At 39.0% G+C, this 16,459-nt stretch overlaps 4 protein-coding genes across 5 annotated transcripts; 2 read left to right on the plus strand and 2 right to left on the minus strand.

Moving 5' to 3' along the window:
• Nucleotides 1-600: 600 nt before the first annotated feature.
• LOC132191850 (uncharacterized) lies at nt 601-2,402 on the minus strand. The gene is made up of 3 exons (XM_059606963.2): nt 1,247-2,402; nt 1,090-1,169; nt 601-961 (listed from the first exon to the last, which is right to left on the minus strand). Exons 1-3 carry the CDS (start codon nt 2,120-2,122, stop codon nt 868-870), a joined length of 1,050 nt encoding a protein of 349 aa, XP_059462946.1. The 5' UTR covers nt 2,123-2,402; the 3' UTR covers nt 601-867.
• A 2,886-nt stretch (nt 2,403-5,288) lies between these two features.
• On the plus strand, nt 5,289-9,566 carry LOC132162208 (DNA-3-methyladenine glycosylase (MAG)). 2 transcript variants are annotated; one of them, XM_088511029.1, is made up of 6 exons: nt 5,289-5,629; nt 5,770-5,841; nt 5,932-6,055; nt 7,077-7,147; nt 8,468-8,525; nt 8,778-9,566. In XM_088511029.1, exons 1-6 carry the CDS (start codon nt 5,336-5,338, stop codon nt 9,017-9,019), a joined length of 861 nt encoding a protein of 286 aa, XP_088367155.1. In that variant the 5' UTR covers nt 5,289-5,335; the 3' UTR covers nt 9,020-9,566. The 2 variants fall into 2 exon arrangements, with proteins under 2 accessions (XP_088367155.1, XP_059428456.2); XM_059572473.2 differs by having other exon boundaries at nt 8,790-9,566.
• LOC132162209 (ubiquitin fusion degradation protein 1 C-like) lies at nt 7,132-10,837 on the plus strand. The gene is made up of 3 exons (XM_088511028.1): nt 7,132-7,147; nt 8,468-8,525; nt 9,597-10,837. Exons 2-3 carry the CDS (start codon nt 8,517-8,519, stop codon nt 10,797-10,799), a joined length of 1,212 nt encoding a protein of 403 aa, XP_088367154.1. The 5' UTR covers nt 7,132-7,147; nt 8,468-8,516; the 3' UTR covers nt 10,800-10,837.
• Nucleotides 10,838-12,337: 1,500 nt separating this feature from the next.
• Nucleotides 12,338-15,723, minus strand: SPC98 (spindle pole body component 98). The gene is made up of 3 exons (XM_059607586.2): nt 13,291-15,723; nt 12,728-13,178; nt 12,338-12,633 (listed from the first exon to the last, which is right to left on the minus strand). Exons 1-2 carry the CDS (start codon nt 15,561-15,563, stop codon nt 12,884-12,886), a joined length of 2,568 nt encoding a protein of 855 aa, XP_059463569.2. The 5' UTR covers nt 15,564-15,723; the 3' UTR covers nt 12,338-12,633; nt 12,728-12,883.
• Nucleotides 15,724-16,459: the final 736 nt, after the last annotated feature.

Raw genomic sequence — 16,459 nt, forward strand, 5'->3', positions numbered from 1 at the left:
AGCTGGCTTAATGGAAGTCCTTCTCTTAGTCGCAAGAGACTTTCCAATCATCCCCAACTCAACCAGCATCCATCAGACTAAGATAGTACTACACTTGCAACACCCCCTTTATCTACCATTCAAGTATAGATCCATTGGCCAAACCAACCACATTGTTTGAACAACCTCCTCAAAATCTCTCTGATTTATCGAGCACCAAAGCCAAAATCTCATCAAAAGTTCATCTCAAGAATGAGTTTAAGATTTACTCTTATCAAAAGTTAAGCTCAAGATTGAGTTAAAAATTTACTGCCGGTGGAGAGCCTTAGCTAACGGATTTAACATAGACCTATAAAAATTTATTTCTTTGTTAAACACAACAAGCCATGGTATGAAAATCGAATTTCATACTACGTACCAACCATAAATCATTAAAAGATGATTGCAAAATATTAGAATTGCTCAATAACATTAATAGTAATGACCAACAATAACAAAAGAAATTCATATGTAACAGAAACCTCATGGTTTTCTCTTACCAAACGTGGCAAAAAGGCACTACTGTATTCCAATATCATGAATGCAGTACAAGACATAACAACATGATGGACACCACCAAAGTAGCCAGAAGCATAATCTTAATAAGACACATCTCTCCCATTGACACCAAATTTCTAAGTTCAACAATGAATTTCTTATACTGAAAACACAAAAGGAGTGATGGTTCAGTTCGAAAGACAGTCTAGACGCAAACCACCCAATCAAGACATTCCACAACATTTAACAATGTGTCAATTAATCCAAACATTTTCAGTCATATTTCATTGCTGGGAAAAGAGCGACATCGACTAAAATTATACACTTGACCCACATTCTATCTCAAAAATCTCATATACCAAAACTAAAAACTGCCCGTATCTTGTTGAAAATAAGATCCCGCCATCCCCTCTCGGTGTTCTCCACCACAGTCGAATTCCCATATCTGCAAACAAAAGCAAATCAAAACACAAGACAATCAGATCACCATCAGAGAAAAGAAAAACAATAAACCTCCGACACAACCGACCAATGAAAGATAAACTCAAACGAACCCATCAAACCAAACCCCACCTGTCTTCCTCAGGGACATCGGTATGCGTCAGCTTGACAACGGTAAGCCCAGGTTCCGGCTCATCCAAAGCGAGTCTCACCTGCAACATTCATCAAAAACCCAGTCACTAAACCAATTCTCATCAATCAGTCATAACCTAATCAAACGAAAACTCACCGTGGAATGAATGCCATCGGCCCAGTTCCCGAACCTCCACTTCTGCACAATCAATTTCCCATCCTGCAATTCCACATTGGTCCCAGTCACCGACCCATCAAAGATACTAAACTCCCCACCCACCTCTTTGCTAATCCTCGCATTGCTCTGCGTAAAACCCTTCCACCGATTCTCATCCATCAGAATCTCATACAGAGCCCCCGCTCTACAGCTAAACTTCTCCGTCAAAGTTATCGTCTTGAACCCCTTCTTCTTCGCCTCCTTCTTCTTCTCCACCACCGGCTCCTTTGGCTTCGCCGTGGTCGCCGCCGCCGGAGAATCCGCGGGCTGAGCCTTGGGCGCGACCTTCTTGACCTCCAAATCTTCCTTGGCAGGCCCACCTTTAGCCATGCTCTCCACGTAGACCCTGACCTTCTCCAAAATCAAGGGCTTCCCTTTGGCCAGCATGGCCTCCTTGAGCCTCTTCCCAATGGGTCCCTCGTCCTTGACCGAGACCCTCAGGTCCGGGTCCTCGTCAGCGTTCTCGTCGGCGATGTAGGGGATCTCGACAAACCCATCGGCCTTGAGCAAGGACTTGCCGTCGGCGTCCTTGGCCTCGCCTTCCCAGGCGAGCGTAAGGCTGATCTCGTAGCCGGGGATGATCTTCCCCTTGCGCACGTTGACGTAGGCCTCGCCCTCGACCTTGTCGACCTTCTTGGTCTTGATGTAGAGGTCCCCCTCGCCGTCGAGGACGGTGAGATCCGAGAGGAGCTTGGTCAAGAGGTTTCTTGACCATTCGATGCAGTCTGTCTCGGCCCAGTGCCAGTTGTGGACGTTGGCGCCGTCAGGTCTGTCCTCCACGATCCATCTCTTGTCGCCCTCGCCGTACTTGGCCATTGCCCAATGCTACAGAGCCCCAAAAACAAGGAACAAAAAGATAAGCAAACGCTGAGAGAGAGAGAGAGAGAGGTGGGAGAGTGAGGGAAAGTGGAGGAGAAAAATAGAGGGGGTTGGAAATTGTCTGGAGGGTTCCGAGCTTGGAAGGGTCTAGAACATTGAGCAATTGAGTTGGAGAAAGAATTTGGAAGGCTCTGGAGTCTATAGACGTTAAAGAACACCGCTGCTTTTGGAGATTGCGGTTAGCAGGATTTAGCTGGGAAGGCAGGCCGGGTAGGGAAGTTGAGAAACAAAAGATTGAAGATAGAGATACTCTCGTTGTGCCTTTCGATTCTGGGCCTTTTTTCCGGTGGGCTTGAGAGTTGGCCTTGTTTTTGACCATTCATGGGAATGGCCCAACTCCATTTTGATACAGCAGGCTATGGTTTAAGGCTTTAAGCCTTACTAGCATGTGACTTTAGCTTCATAAAGGGTAGTATTCAACCCATTAAATTAAAATAAAGAATTTAATAGGGGTAAAAAGGTAAGCGGTTATTAATCGCCCGCTAACCACACTAACAGTTAACCGCTAACAGCTTTTGAAGGCGGTTGAGAAAAATCGTTAACCGCCTAGGCGGTTACGGCTAACAGTTTTAGGTTTTGAAAAAACCGCTAACTACAAACAATTAACCACTAACTGTCTTTATATATATGAAATGACATCGTTTTTGTGTTTAAATATATAAAAATCTAAAAGTGATGTCGTATGTAGTAAGGTATTATCATATTATCATAAAAACGACGTCGTTTTGGGTTTTTTTTTTTTTTTTTTTAATTCACTTTTTTATTTTAGAATTTTTTCTTTAAAAAGCAGTTAGCTGCTATTAAGGTTATTAACAGTTAACTGCCCGTTAATCACATAAGCAGTTAGTGGATTTTACAAACCGCCTAGGTAGTTACGCTTATCGGTTATAGCCAATAACCGCTAATCGTAACCACTTTTTCACCCCTATAATTTAATTTAGAGTAATGTTACATACTTATTTCATATCTCATCTACATATCATTGGGTTGATGTGACAGTATCCTTCAACTTTTAGATCAGTTTTTATTAAAAAACAAAATTAAAAAATAAATTAAAAATAAAAATAAAATCAAGAGCTTATATGAGCACAGCCACATGAGCCCAATTGTAAAGTAGTGTTGGGGATCTATCATGGGTTTCACTCAAATGAATGACCTGATCAATAATAAGTAATAACTACATCCACCAAAATCTCATATAAAGAGACAAACGCTCCCAAGATCTTTCGATTTTGACATTTTAGCTAAGATTCAATCTCTCCCGCCACATAAAACGTGGAGCAACTATAGAGACTAGTAACAACAGATATTATTAAAGATGATATTGCATCAAGTGCCAAAAAAATAAAAGAAAATTGTCCTATCACTTTATTTCAATCCGAAAAGCATGCTAATTAAAGCATCTAAGTGTTTATAGTTCCTCAAGGCTCAAAAGTCGACGGATCTGGTAATGACTTTATTTATTTGGCAAGTAGCTTATTGTCGGTCCGGACCAACCATATGGTTTCCTTATCCACATTTTTTTATCTTTTGCATATTTGTAGCAAATTTTGTTTAAAAGAAAAAGGCTAGTGCTATAGAAGAAACAAAACGTTGTCGTGTTTTCACATGCATTCAAAGTGTCTGTTTTCATTGTAAAAAACAGTTTTCACTGTTTCGCATATCATATATTTGGTTAAGCTCTCCCATGGAATGTTGAAGAGGAAGCTTTGGAGCCCTCTCTCCAAAGCTCTACGCCATGCTCTCCCTTCGGCCCCTTTCTTCCCAACCTATATATTCCACTTCACAATTTCACTCTCCCACTCACCATTTCTCACCCTCACATCCACCTTTGATTTCAACATAAAGTTCATAAATTTCGATTTGGAACTTTCTTAGAATATCTCATAAATTTCAATTTTATCGAATAACTAAGTAATGTGAGAAACTTAATATTCATGACTATCTTTAAAAATCATTAATTATATTTTTATTAAGGTGCTGGAATTGGGGTCCTGGCTAGACCCGCCGCTGGGTGTAGGCCAGACCCACGCCTGGGTTTGAACTAGACCTACAGTGCACGGTCTGGGTCGTCCAACTTGGGTCTCTCACAGGCAGCTGATCTCAATTTTTTTGTCTCTTTCCTTTCCACGTTAGTTTGTAAGGATTTATTTGTAAAAGCCTTCGTAAGTGTAGCAATTCTCATTTTTTATTACAATCATTTACAAACTAACGTTGCAATTGATTCCCTTTTTCCCCTCCCTGCATTAATTAAAAAAAAAAAGAAAAAAAAGTGGCAATTGATATTATGTAATTTATGTGGCACATTGATTAGATGGTGTTTTTGACTTTTTGGTTGAGAAAGACTTGATATACACATAAAATTAGATCAAATTAGTTCAAATCTAAAAAATTATCCCAAAATGCATTGTCAAACAAACGAGGTACAGTAGGGGTGTCAACCCAGTCTGATTTCTCGGCTTTTGGCCAAAATTGGAAACCGGAACCAGGGTACCCCAGTTCTCAGTTTTGAGAAACTGGAACTGGAACTGGGACCCCGATCCGGTAATCAGTTTTTTTAAAAAATTAGTTTTTGGGCTTATTTTAGGTATTGGGCCTAAAATAAGCCTTTTTTTTTTTTTTTTTTTTCATAAGTTGACCCATTTTTTTACAAAATCTATTAGTCTCTTTGTCTAAATTAAAGAGGCTTTGTTATGATTGTTCCAAATAATTAAAAAATAAATCTAAAAAATTAATGTTTTTGCCTATTTGTGCCTTAGAAATAAAAATTTAATTTTTTAAAATACCCTAAACTTAAACCTAAGTGTAAAATATATATATATATATATATATATATATATATATATATAAAATGAACACTCGGTTCCGATATTCCCGGTAAAAATCGGGTACTAGAACTAGAGTACCTAATTTTTGGATTTTTCAAACCGAAACCGAAACCGGGACCCCGGTTTTTCAATTTTCGGTTTTCCGGTTTTTCGATTCTAATTTTTCGGTAATTTTTGACACCCCTAAGGTATAGTGTTAGGTGACTATGACATTAGATACCATCTATAAACAAAATCCCCGCCAAAATCCCCGATCAGACCAAGTGCCCAGACCACTCCTCTCTTTCTTCAACAGCTCCCCTTTGGCTTCCACGGCCACGAAATGAACAAAACGCAGCGTTTCAAACGTGTGGCGAAACACAAGCGACCGATTTCGACGAGCGAAGCCGAGGACGACGTCGTCGACCATGAAACCCGGCCGAGTCACCGCTCCAAAACACTGAGTTTTCGGGTCAAACCCAAACCCAAATCGAACTCGTTTCCAATCCCAGACCTCTCATTTGACAGAATGACAATCCTGTCTCCCGAGTTCTGTCTGATCGACGCTCTCGATCTCGCGCCGCGTCTGCTCGGCAAGCATCTTAGGAGGGACGACGTTGTTCTTCGGATTACCGAGGTAATTTTCTTTCCTTGACTTCCGTTTGTTTCCCGAGAAAACGTTGGAAAACTCACTCTGTCATACCATTTTGTCTTTCTTCCTGAAAATTGAAGCAATGTTTCGATACAACGTAATATACATTCGTTAGTACATGGCAGGTCGAAGCTTACAGACCAAACGATTCGGCATGTCACGGTCGATTTGGAATTACAGCGAGAACAGCCCCAGTTGTAAGAACACGCTTCCCAGAGCATTCTGCATTGACTAAAAATTTCAAGCTCGTTTTCTTTTTTCCTTTATGTAATTCTTGTAAATTGTAGTTTGGAAGAGGAGGGCATGCATATGTGTATCTGTGCTATGGTCTCCATACAATGCTGAATGTTGTGGCTGACAAGGAAGGAGTTGGGGCTGCTGTCTTAATACGATCTTGTGCTCCCATAAGTGGTAATCATTTTCAAAGCTATGCTTCTTGTAGCTTTATTATCATTGGCTAGGTTTAAGCTTGTGTTGTTCTAACTTGTAATCATCCTATTCTATCACCGCTATTATTTATACATTTTTAGTCGATTGCGTCTATGGCAGGCAAATATCATGCCCTCCTTTGGTCACCCTTAAGACAAATTTACAACCCACCAATCCAATTTGGAAATTGTTAGGTATTCAGACACCTTGGGGAGTTGTCGACTGGGTAAGAAGATCAAGAACCCTACATAACTCCAACATGAACCCTGGTTTGGATATCACTTGTTAGGCAATGAAACAAAATTTGGGGAACTCTTAAGTGAGAAGATGATATGAATGTCGGGACACCAATTCAATCCAAAAGTTTTAAGTCTACAGGTTTGGGTTAAGAATGTTATATTAACCACATACTTTTGTTGTTATTACTCAATGTGAGATTTCATCACATGTGAAACTCTGACAGTAATTGATCAAATACTCACAAATATGCACCCCGATTTCGTGGAGATGATTATCCAAATCTTTTAGTTAGTTTCCATACTATTTCGATAAAGAAATACATTAAAAGAGAGATTATTTGAAGAGTTGGGTTGGCTACTTAAAAGCCTAGTTCACTTACTGTAGAAAGTAACCAAATTTATCTGTGGTGGTGCTTTTCCGAATAAAATTTACATGGGAGGAAAGAATGTTACTACCTGAATCCTAATTGAAGCTTCAACTTTTGGAATGAGACTTGTGCAGCAACACTTTGCAACAATATGGAGATTTTAGAATTGTAGAGGAGAAAACAAAACAATTATTAATATCCTTGTTACTTGGATTTCAGCTGTTAACTAACTTTTTGCTTATTAATTTTTCTTCTCCCTTTTGTTCCTTGGATGTACATTGCATAAACTTGCACAAGGAACCTTTGTTCTATCCTTATGTAGTCTATCTTTTTTTGTAAAAAGATCTTGCTACTATTTCTAAAAGGGCATCTTTATCATCATTAATAACATCATAGGATTGGACACCATTCAGCACCGTCGAGGTCAGAAAACTGACAAGCCTGTTCTTCTTACTGGACCTGGAAAGGTCAGTTTTTTTTTTTTTTTTTTGTATATTTTATTTAACAGGTCACAAGTTTGAAATAAAGGCTAATCTTTGCTGTGGATCAGTCAGTGGAGTACTGTTAAGTCAATATATGTGAAAATCTGTGAATACATATATCTGTGACTACATATATTTGGCATTAAATGCGTATGGAATCTGTAATTAAATCTGCCTGATTATTGGTAGAAAATGTGCCTTATTAATTAGAGAAATTCTTTGAATTGGAACACTACAATTTTCAGATGAATATAATGTGATTGTAAGTAGCTATTCTAATTATTAACTTTTCTTATATGCAATTCCTTCTATAATACTGGCTTTCAGTAAATATGATGTGTTTAATCAATGCTTTTAGTTATGTGTCTGACACGATCATCTCTAATGAGTAATGAAATTGCCAAATGTTTTTCTGATATAGAAGGGGCAAAAGGCTGGAGAGTTTCACTGAGAAATGCAACTGAGGAAAGTAATTTCATTTACAACATGTATTAAAATTGACACTAGTGTTTAGTAGCATTGATATAACAGAACCATGAAACTTTTATGGGACACCCAAAAAAATACAATAAAAATAAAACCTAGAAATTTCAAGCGATCCATGACAGAGGGGTTGTGTGAGTCAAATCAGAAAAATTACAATGTTCACTTACAAAAAGAAGAAGAAGAGAGAATTACAGTGTTGAACAAAAGAAGTGTAATGTTAACACTGATCTCTGTATTCGCATTGCCATTGAGTAGCTGTGTTGTAGACCAAAAATTGCCATCAAAGAAGGCGGGATTAGGATGTTTATAAGCTTCTTTTTGCTTTTTACTTTTGTTAATCAAGTGGTTCTGGCCCTTTTGCTTGGAACTTCTCAAATATTAGTTTCACCATCTTATTTAAACTGAATGGATTATATAATTTAAGCAGGTCCAACTGCTGAAGTTACCCTCAGATTTGTAGCCGAGATTGACAAATATGATTATCAATGTATATAATTGTTATCCATAATATGATGAGCATTTGGAAGTTTCTCTCTTTTACTGGTTGAATGAGTCTGGAGCCATAGTAATAGCTGTCAGTAATGCCTTGCTCTTCGTAACATTAGAGGCTGTACTAGGAAGTTTGAGTTTATATAGAAATTGCAAAGTAACATAACTACATTTTTGAAAGTTGTTTGGCTGCCATGACATACTGGAAAAACTGATTATGGATGGACGACATGTTCTTGAAGGTCACTGAGTTAGTTTTGATGACTTTATATGCTGCTTTATCGGATTCTGGGTATTCAATTTCTTAATATCTATATTTCCCCATTTTAGATTGGTCAAGCTCTGGGTCTGTCAACAGAATGGTCTAACCATTGCCTCTATGCTCCTGGTAAGCTCTGAAGCTCACCGATTGTACCGAATTGAATCTTCATTTCATGTTCATGATTTAAATTTGGTACATCTAAAGGTCCATCTGAAATCAATATTAGCACGTCTTTTAAAAATTTAAATAATATAGAATCATGTATACCGTTAAATATATTAACTTTGACTATGAATAGAGAGTATCCTTATCTCTGATTGTACCTTTTGAACTTTGAACTTGATTAAAAGACTTTATGTAATTCTGAAACGAATAAAGGGTGTGGTGCAGGTGGTTTAGAACTCTTGGATGGTCCAGAGCCTGAAAAGATACTGATAGGTCCACGTGTTGGTATTGAATATGCTTTGCCTGAGCATGTCAATGCTTTATGGAGATTTGCCATTGCGGATACCCCTTGGATAAGTTCTCCCAAAAACACCCTGAGGTCGCCCCGATCTAATTGTCCATCACTGCAACTCCAAAATGGAGTGGGAAAGAAACCTCATCTCATGAGAATGTAAAATATGAAAATATGTAATATTTAAAGAAAAGAAAGATGTAGCTATACCCCTTTTTTGTTCTGGATTGGGTATACATATTTGTTTTAGAGAATAACTTCTAGAAGGACTTGGCACAAATCAAGTACTTCATGCCTTTCATTGAGAGGATAATACATTAGCATAGAACAACAAAAGTAAATATTGTGAAAACACTCCATCCCTTATCTACAAAATTCAAAAAAACCATGAAATAAATAAGAAATCAAAATAGAAAGACAAAGATTTGGTGTCCCAATTTTGTTATTTCAAGCTGATGTGTCATCCTCTTAATGGATGGCACAAAAGACTTGATTTGTACCAAGTTCTTATAAAATTTATTTTTGATATGAGATTCAATTTATTGTGGATAAACGATTTCTGCGATTAAAGAATCTTTTATAATTTGTTTTAAATTTTTTTGAAAGAAGTAGGTGCCGATATCCTAGGTTGTTTTTATCTTTGCTCTTGTTAGCTAAGAGACTTCTAAACCAATCATGATAACACAATAAAAGCCCTAGTGTTTCTTGAGTAGTAGGTCTGACCAATCTTCATGGAGCAGAGATCTCAAGAAGCTCCGACTCTTGGAGGGCATATCATATTCGATGGACATGACGAAAAGTTCCTAAGAGAAGTCTTTGAGGAACTGATTTCTCAAAGGTATGATGAAAAAAGAGCAGAGAGTGGAGAACATGATGAAACCAATGATTTCCTTCATCCAAACAACGAAGGCAGGGATTTCTCTGATAACTCTTCCACTGAATCCGAAGAAAACAGCAACGATGTCTCTGACCAGTCTTCCCAAGCATCTGATGAATACTCTTCCAATGAATCCAATGAAAGCATCTCTGATCAATCTTATGAAACATCTGATCAAAGAGATGATGATGGTGCATCCCCCGACTCCTTTGAACAGATTTATCATTGTCTCTCTCAGATTGAAAAGTCTCTCCCCGAAAATGGCGACAAAATCATAATGCCAACTTCAGCTCTCATGCATCTCCTCGGTCTCGAAATCCAGTACCCTACGCGGTTTGAAATCCGAAACGAATCTTCCGGGCGAGTTTCTCACTGTGGGGTCTTGGAGTTCACCGGCGAGGAGGACGCCGTCTTCTTACCAGGTTGGATGATGGAGAACATACAGCTGCAAGAGGGTGACCGTCTGATTGTGAAGAATGTGAGCCTTGAAAAAGGAACTCACATGAAGTTGCAGCCTCACACCACAGATTTCATTCACATCTCCAACATCAAGGATTTGCTGGAAGATATACTGAGGAACTTCTCTTGCCTGACAACTGGAGATAATATCATGATCAACCATAACAGCAAGAAGTTTTACGTCAATATAGTAGAGACCAAGCCTTCTGCTGCTATAAATATTATTGATACAGATTGTGAGGTGGAGTTTGCTCCTCCACTAGATTACAAAGAACCCGAAAAACCAGCACCAAAGAATGCAGCTCCGGTCAAAGATCAGAAACAGAAAGGGAAGTTCATACCATTCCAGGGGTTGGCGAGGCGGGTCGATGGGGAAAGTTCAGCAGAACCAGAATTATCTTCTTTCCTGAAACAGCAAGCATTGGATCCTGCAGATACAATGGCAGCTCGACCAAATTTAGGTTCGCACAGACTTGAAGGAAAACTAGTGTTTGGTTCCCGTGAAATCCAGCCAATGAAGAAGGTTTCAAAGGATGATGTTCAAGGAGAAGCACCTAAGAAAGAGGAACAACAATTTCGGCCATTCACAGGAAGAAGTATAAATTGACTGACTGATTTGATCTTATTTTCGGCCATTAAATTTGAATTTACTTTCATTCATCTATTTATTTGAGACTCTGCATGAAATTTCCTGTTGTAGATAAGCTGCATACTGTTTTGCCATATGCATCAATCCATTCCGATTCGGAAGCGATCTGTTACTGTGTCATCTTATTAGGAATAAAGAAAACATCTCTACATATTCAAAGTTTCATATCTAGCGACTTTTCAAGAGTTAAATTAATTCGAAAAAAGAAAAAAATATTCATCCCCATTTTGCAAGAACTCCAGTGAACAATTTTGTTTAAGATGAACAAGTTTTACACATGGGTTCCTCGCAGAATGAGAAGCCATTATAGAATGAAGCTAAAAGCAAATACAACCACTTGATCTCAGAACCCAACAATTCAGATTTTAGTGATGTGGGTGATCTAATGACCCCCAACAATGTCGCAAAATCCCTTCTACTTTCTTTGTTCCCATCAGAAACGTATCTACTGGCATCATATCAATCCCAATCTCTGTTTTGGATAACTCCATTCAAGACTAAACTACATGAACATACACATGCTTCAAATAAAGGTAAAAATCGTCAAACATACGTTTCCGAAAAGAAACAAACGAGCAATCTGAATACCAATGTGAGAATACTTCAAGATAGGTAAAAGTTGAGTTATAAAGTAAAAGAAATGATATTTAATACACTACTATACGACTGTCATACAACTAAAATTGCATGACTGTAAAAATTAGCCCTCTATTTTTCTTTTTACAGGCTTTTATTGATCCAAAAGCTGATTTTTACTGCCACATCATTTTAATTATATGATAGTCGTATAACATTACTCATGAAGCAAACTAACCAGGTAGAAATGGGCTGCAGTTCTAGCCGGTACGTAATATATGCAGTTCAGATGAGTACCTAAGAAATTAGAATGAGTTAAAATATACTAGCATTCTCAGTCTGTGGAAAAAATTAAAGACAGCAGAACCTGTTTCCAATTTTGACCAACTGGCGTGGCCAAGTTGATCTTTAAAGACCATTCTATCAATATATTTCTTGTTAAATTTGCTAGCATTCTCCAAGCCACACTGGTTCCATATAAACATATATGAGAGAACTTAACTAGCCAGGCCTTGACCAACAGTATCTACAAGAAAAAAGAAATACCCTCAACAGCATGAACAGAGGCCCTATTTCCATCCCCAAGTTCTCATGGCGAGGCCAAGGTAATTACTCTATAAAGCATAAAGTTAAATATACAAAGCAATAACACATCTCTTCCACTCTGCAATACCATCCACTTGGCTCCAAATAAAATTGTAATCCCCTCCCTTAATACCATTTAACAGGCACACACTTATAAACTGCACTAATTGTCAATTTCTTCATATAATGAGAACTCCAAAGATCCACCTCCACGATGAGAACATATACAGCATCACATGGCAAGCACAAAGGTTATGAAAAAGCCATGGTTTGTTTCTATGCCACAACACAACAATCTAAAGGAACAAGAAGAGAGAGTAATTGAAAAGAAGAAGTAAAGGAAGATGCAAAACAATTGAGAGCCACACAGCCACAAAAAGTAAAGGAAGATACAAAACAATTGAGAGCCACACAGCCACACATTGCTTATCATTCAGCCAATAGAAATTTTATGGTACAAGTGTCCCAGCTCTGGATGCACAGCTTGCAGAAGCCGCAAGAAATCACCAAAAGCAAATCACCCCGATATCAAACACAAAACGTGTACACTACCACATTTCACACCCTGATATATATACCTTCAAGTCAATTTACCTTCCACACAAGCCATCAGAAAAAAAGCAACCACCATCTGAAAATTAAAATATACCTGCATCAGAACCCCAAAAGATATTTTGAACCTTTACACAATTACAAAAACAAAAGGGAGCTAAGAGTTCCCATACCTAAGTTCAAGCAACTAGATATGAACTGCTACGTCCTGAGGTTAGCTGCCCCTGCATGATTGTTCAGTCACATGGCCAGGGGAAATTGCAAATTGAAGAACTTTCTTCATGCGTTGATTGTAGAAAATTTCCTTGAACAATGTGTTGACCTCTTTCCTATAAACTAGGACTAGACCGGCTATAAAATTCAGTGAAGTCAAGCCGGAACAAAAGGAACTTCAGATCGACATGTTGCTGCACAGGCAACTGAGAAAGGAAGCCCTCAAGCAGTGATGAATATTCCTTTGCAATTGCATCCAAATCTTGTCCCATATTTCGAAATAATTCACCAGCACGTTGTGTGAGGGCTTTCCTGCCATCACCTATCCAGGACCCAGGCTCTGACACTTTATCACTTAATTGCCTCTGTGATTTCCTCTTGTCTCGAGAGGGTAAAGAGGATTCCATAGTTCTGCGGCAAACATGCGATCCCATATATACTAGCTTAGCCAGATGAAATTCTTAAAATAGTAAACATTATTTTAGCCACAAATATAAGAATGATAATGCAGAAAAAACAATACCTTGCTTGCAACTCATAAATCCCTTCATATAATCGATCAGCATGACTTCGGAATCGCAATATAAGATCAAACAAGACAAAGAGTGACTTGCAAAGGGTCTGGGAACGTTCTCCAAGGAGGGATTTCTCAATAATTGAATGGAGATACTTCTCGTGTGCAGCAAGTAGATCATCAAGATCCTTTGCTACTTCCATTTCACTTGAAAAATTTGACCATGATACCTCCAAGACTTCAAACATTATATAATACTGCAAGTTTGTAACAAAATGATTCATGTCATCCCAAAGAACCTGGCATCGCCTCAATGATGAAAGCAACTGCAACTTAACTGCACGTTGCAGCTTAGTAAAGGAATGAGAAGTAATACAATTTGGTTTCATCGTCTTCCAGGCACCAATAAGTGCATGCTCCACCCGCCTAAGCTTCCACAGGAAATTAAAAATTTTTAAATACCTTGCCATAACAGACTCCGTAAACACGGTATCCAGTGGAACTCTTGCATCATATTCCAATGAGAATACATCCCAGCCTCTATCTCCTGTTCCATGTGGCATCATCTTAACCCTCAAACGATCCAGTATGTCAGGATCATCATATTGAGCATTAGAAGACCGGATTGCAGTTTCCAGCAAGCCAGCTAGTTTAAAAGTACTAATGGTGTTCGCAGGCTCTGAGAGCTCTGGCCCAACAATATCCATTAGATACTGAACAAAATCCCCTTGTCCAAGCAGTAAATATCGCTTAATTGCAAGACAATGTTCTTTGAACTTATACCGCTTGTACATAACATCCAACAAATGCTTATCAATCCTCTTTGCTGCTCCATCGATCAAAGACTCAAGGGCTTCGGTCTCACCATACCCCAGGCTCCCTCTTCTTGTTGTGGTCCCAGCGGCAGCAGCAGCTTCTGTTGCAGCATCAGCCCAACCATGATCCTCACAACAAACACGAAGAAAATTTATGGACTTACCAGTCCTTAAAATGCGCTGAGCAAGAGATTGTGAAATAAAAGAAGGAAGCATCCCAGCGTGGAGCCTGTAACCATCTCTCCAAAGAGACTCGGCTTTCACTGGCTGACCCACAACAAAAAATTCAGCAAAAATATCTTCCAACTCCCCTTCCAAAACCCAACTCCTCACCATCTCAAAAAGTGGAGAGCAAACCCGCCGGAGCAAACGCTTCATGAACTCGTGCACCAGCGGATCACCATGCTGAGCATGCAAATGAATAGCCCCAGCCATTGCCCCACCCCTCAAAACCCTACACTTATCAACCAAAACAGCCATGAGCCTCATTTTCACCATCGGCTCTGCAAACCATACCGATAATCTCCTCAATGATAGATAATTCTCCGAGCTAACCTTCTCAGAAACCAATGGAATAGGATTCATCGACTGTGCTTCAAGCACTGCCAACAACTTATAGTACTCCGAAAGCTCGTCTTGCAATGCAGCACAAAAGGCCTGCCCAACGGTTCCCACATCCTCAGCCGGAAACCGATCCATACACTCCGAGATATACCCTTTAACCTTCCTAAACAACCAGCCCAATTCACAAAGCTTCCGGACAATAATCCGGGTCGCTCTTGGAACCTTAACCAAATCCGGTATAACATATCCATCAGCATTTTTATCGAATTTGACATACTTTCCATCAATTCCCTGACAAGCATACAACACATCTCTCACCAATACCTCTTCACACACCTCATTCTCTTCTTTAACCAAGTTCACGAACTCCCTAAACGCAATCTCACGCCGATTTTCTGGGTCTTTCGAGACCAACAAAACCCCATTTCTCCAACCCTTTTCTTTGCTCCCTAAACTACGCGAAACCCTCGAGTCGTGACCCGAATCGGCGTCGTTGAACGCCAAATTGGGCAACAAAGCCGAAGAATCCAACTGGTTCCTCGCGGCTTTTCGGTCCTCGGCAATGATTTTGAGTAAATATAGGACGGCCCACTTGTTATTGACGCTACCAGGGCCTGTTTTGGAGGCGAATTTGGTGCAAAGGTCAGCGAGAGTGAGGGCTTCAGAGGACTTACCTTGAGTGGCGAGGCGGCGCTTGATGGACTCGCCGATGGCGGCGGCGTCGGGCGCGACTGAGGGCGTCATTCGGCTGGAGAGTATGCGAAACGCGTAGCGTAGAGAGTTGCGGAAATCGGGGGAGTTGGGGTCAATGGGGTGCGAATCGGAGGTGGGGTTCTGGGAGAGCAAGCGTAGGACTAGCTCCTTGATCAGATCTGAGACCTTCTGTTGGTCTTCTTCTTCCATTGCTCGCTCTTTACACACTCGCACAGAGGGTTTTGTTGTTCTATTCGAAGGGAAAGGAGTGGGGTTTTGGGTATTTGGAGATTTGCATATAGGCGCGGAAATGGGAAGCTAGCTTTTTTGAAAGAGGCTCTGATCTGGGTCTGGGTCTGCTCTGGTGTTAAAACTTGAAGGACCACAATAGGCTTCTGCATTTGGCAAGTATAGAGTATTATCAACTAATCCAACAAAAAATCAAAATAATAATATTATATATATATATTACCTATAAAAAAAAGTTATTTTATTATTAAAATTCAATGTTCATATGTTTAAAAGATTTCTAAAGTACAAAGAAACTATTCTTTGAAACATTATTAAGACGACATATATAGTTTTCAGTCTTAGGTTATCTAAGAGAACTTGATTGTAGACATGCAGTTTAAAGTATAATATTATCAAGCAATTTATAAGTTGAACCTAATCCAAGAAAGTTATCCAATAATAAGGAAAATAGAATAGGATGGAATTCATTTGGCAACAATGGTTGCCTTTCTTCGTTTTTTTTTTTTTTTTAGGCAAAATCCAATAAAGACTCTTTTTTTATTTTTTTGGTGTTTTGATTTATATAATATAACCCTTTCTCAATTTGCTTATAAAAAGAAAGTGGAATGTGTATCCTTATAGAAAAATCCAATATTCACTCGCAGCGGAAAAAAATGAATATTGAAAATGAACTCAGATAGAATTTTATGGGATAATACTTCTCGATACCTTCACTGATTTTCTTCAATAAATTTATATGACGAGAAGTGTTAGATAGCCAAACAAATGAACCTAGAAATTTTTTTAAAACTGACGTGAAGTGCTAGAGAGCCAAACAAATGAACCCTTGCCACGTCAATTTGAAAATTTTTTCT

This window comes from Corylus avellana, chromosome 10 (genome assembly GCF_965113065.1).
Source record: "Corylus avellana chromosome 10, dhCorAvel1.hap1.2, whole genome shotgun sequence".
Taxonomy (NCBI): Eukaryota; Viridiplantae; Streptophyta; class Magnoliopsida; order Fagales; family Betulaceae; genus Corylus; species Corylus avellana.

Coding starts and splice junctions, on each gene's coding strand:
- LOC132191850 (XM_059606963.2), bottom strand. CDS start 2,122: ATGGCCAAGTACGGCGAGGGCGACAAGAGATGGATCGTGGAGGACAGA. Junction 1,170..1,246: donor CCGATGGCATTCATTCCACG/GTGAGTTTTCGT, acceptor TGAATGTTGCAG/GTGAGACTCGCTTTGGATGA. Junction 962..1,089: donor GATGTCCCTGAGGAAGACAG/GTGGGGTTTGGT, acceptor TTTTGTTTGCAG/ATATGGGAATTCGACTGTGG.
- LOC132162208 (XM_088511029.1), top strand. CDS start 5,336: ATGAACAAAACGCAGCGTTTCAAACGTGTGGCGAAACACAAGCGACCG. Junction 5,630..5,769: donor TTGTTCTTCGGATTACCGAG/GTAATTTTCTTT, acceptor AGTACATGGCAG/GTCGAAGCTTACAGACCAAA. Junction 6,056..7,076: donor ATCTTGTGCTCCCATAAGTG/GTAATCATTTTC, acceptor ATAACATCATAG/GATTGGACACCATTCAGCAC.
- SPC98 (XM_059607586.2), bottom strand. CDS start 15,563: ATGGAAGAAGAAGACCAACAGAAGGTCTCAGATCTGATCAAGGAGCTA. Junction 13,179..13,290: donor ATTTATGAGTTGCAAGCAAG/GTATTGTTTTTT, acceptor TGTTTGCCGCAG/AACTATGGAATCCTCTTTAC.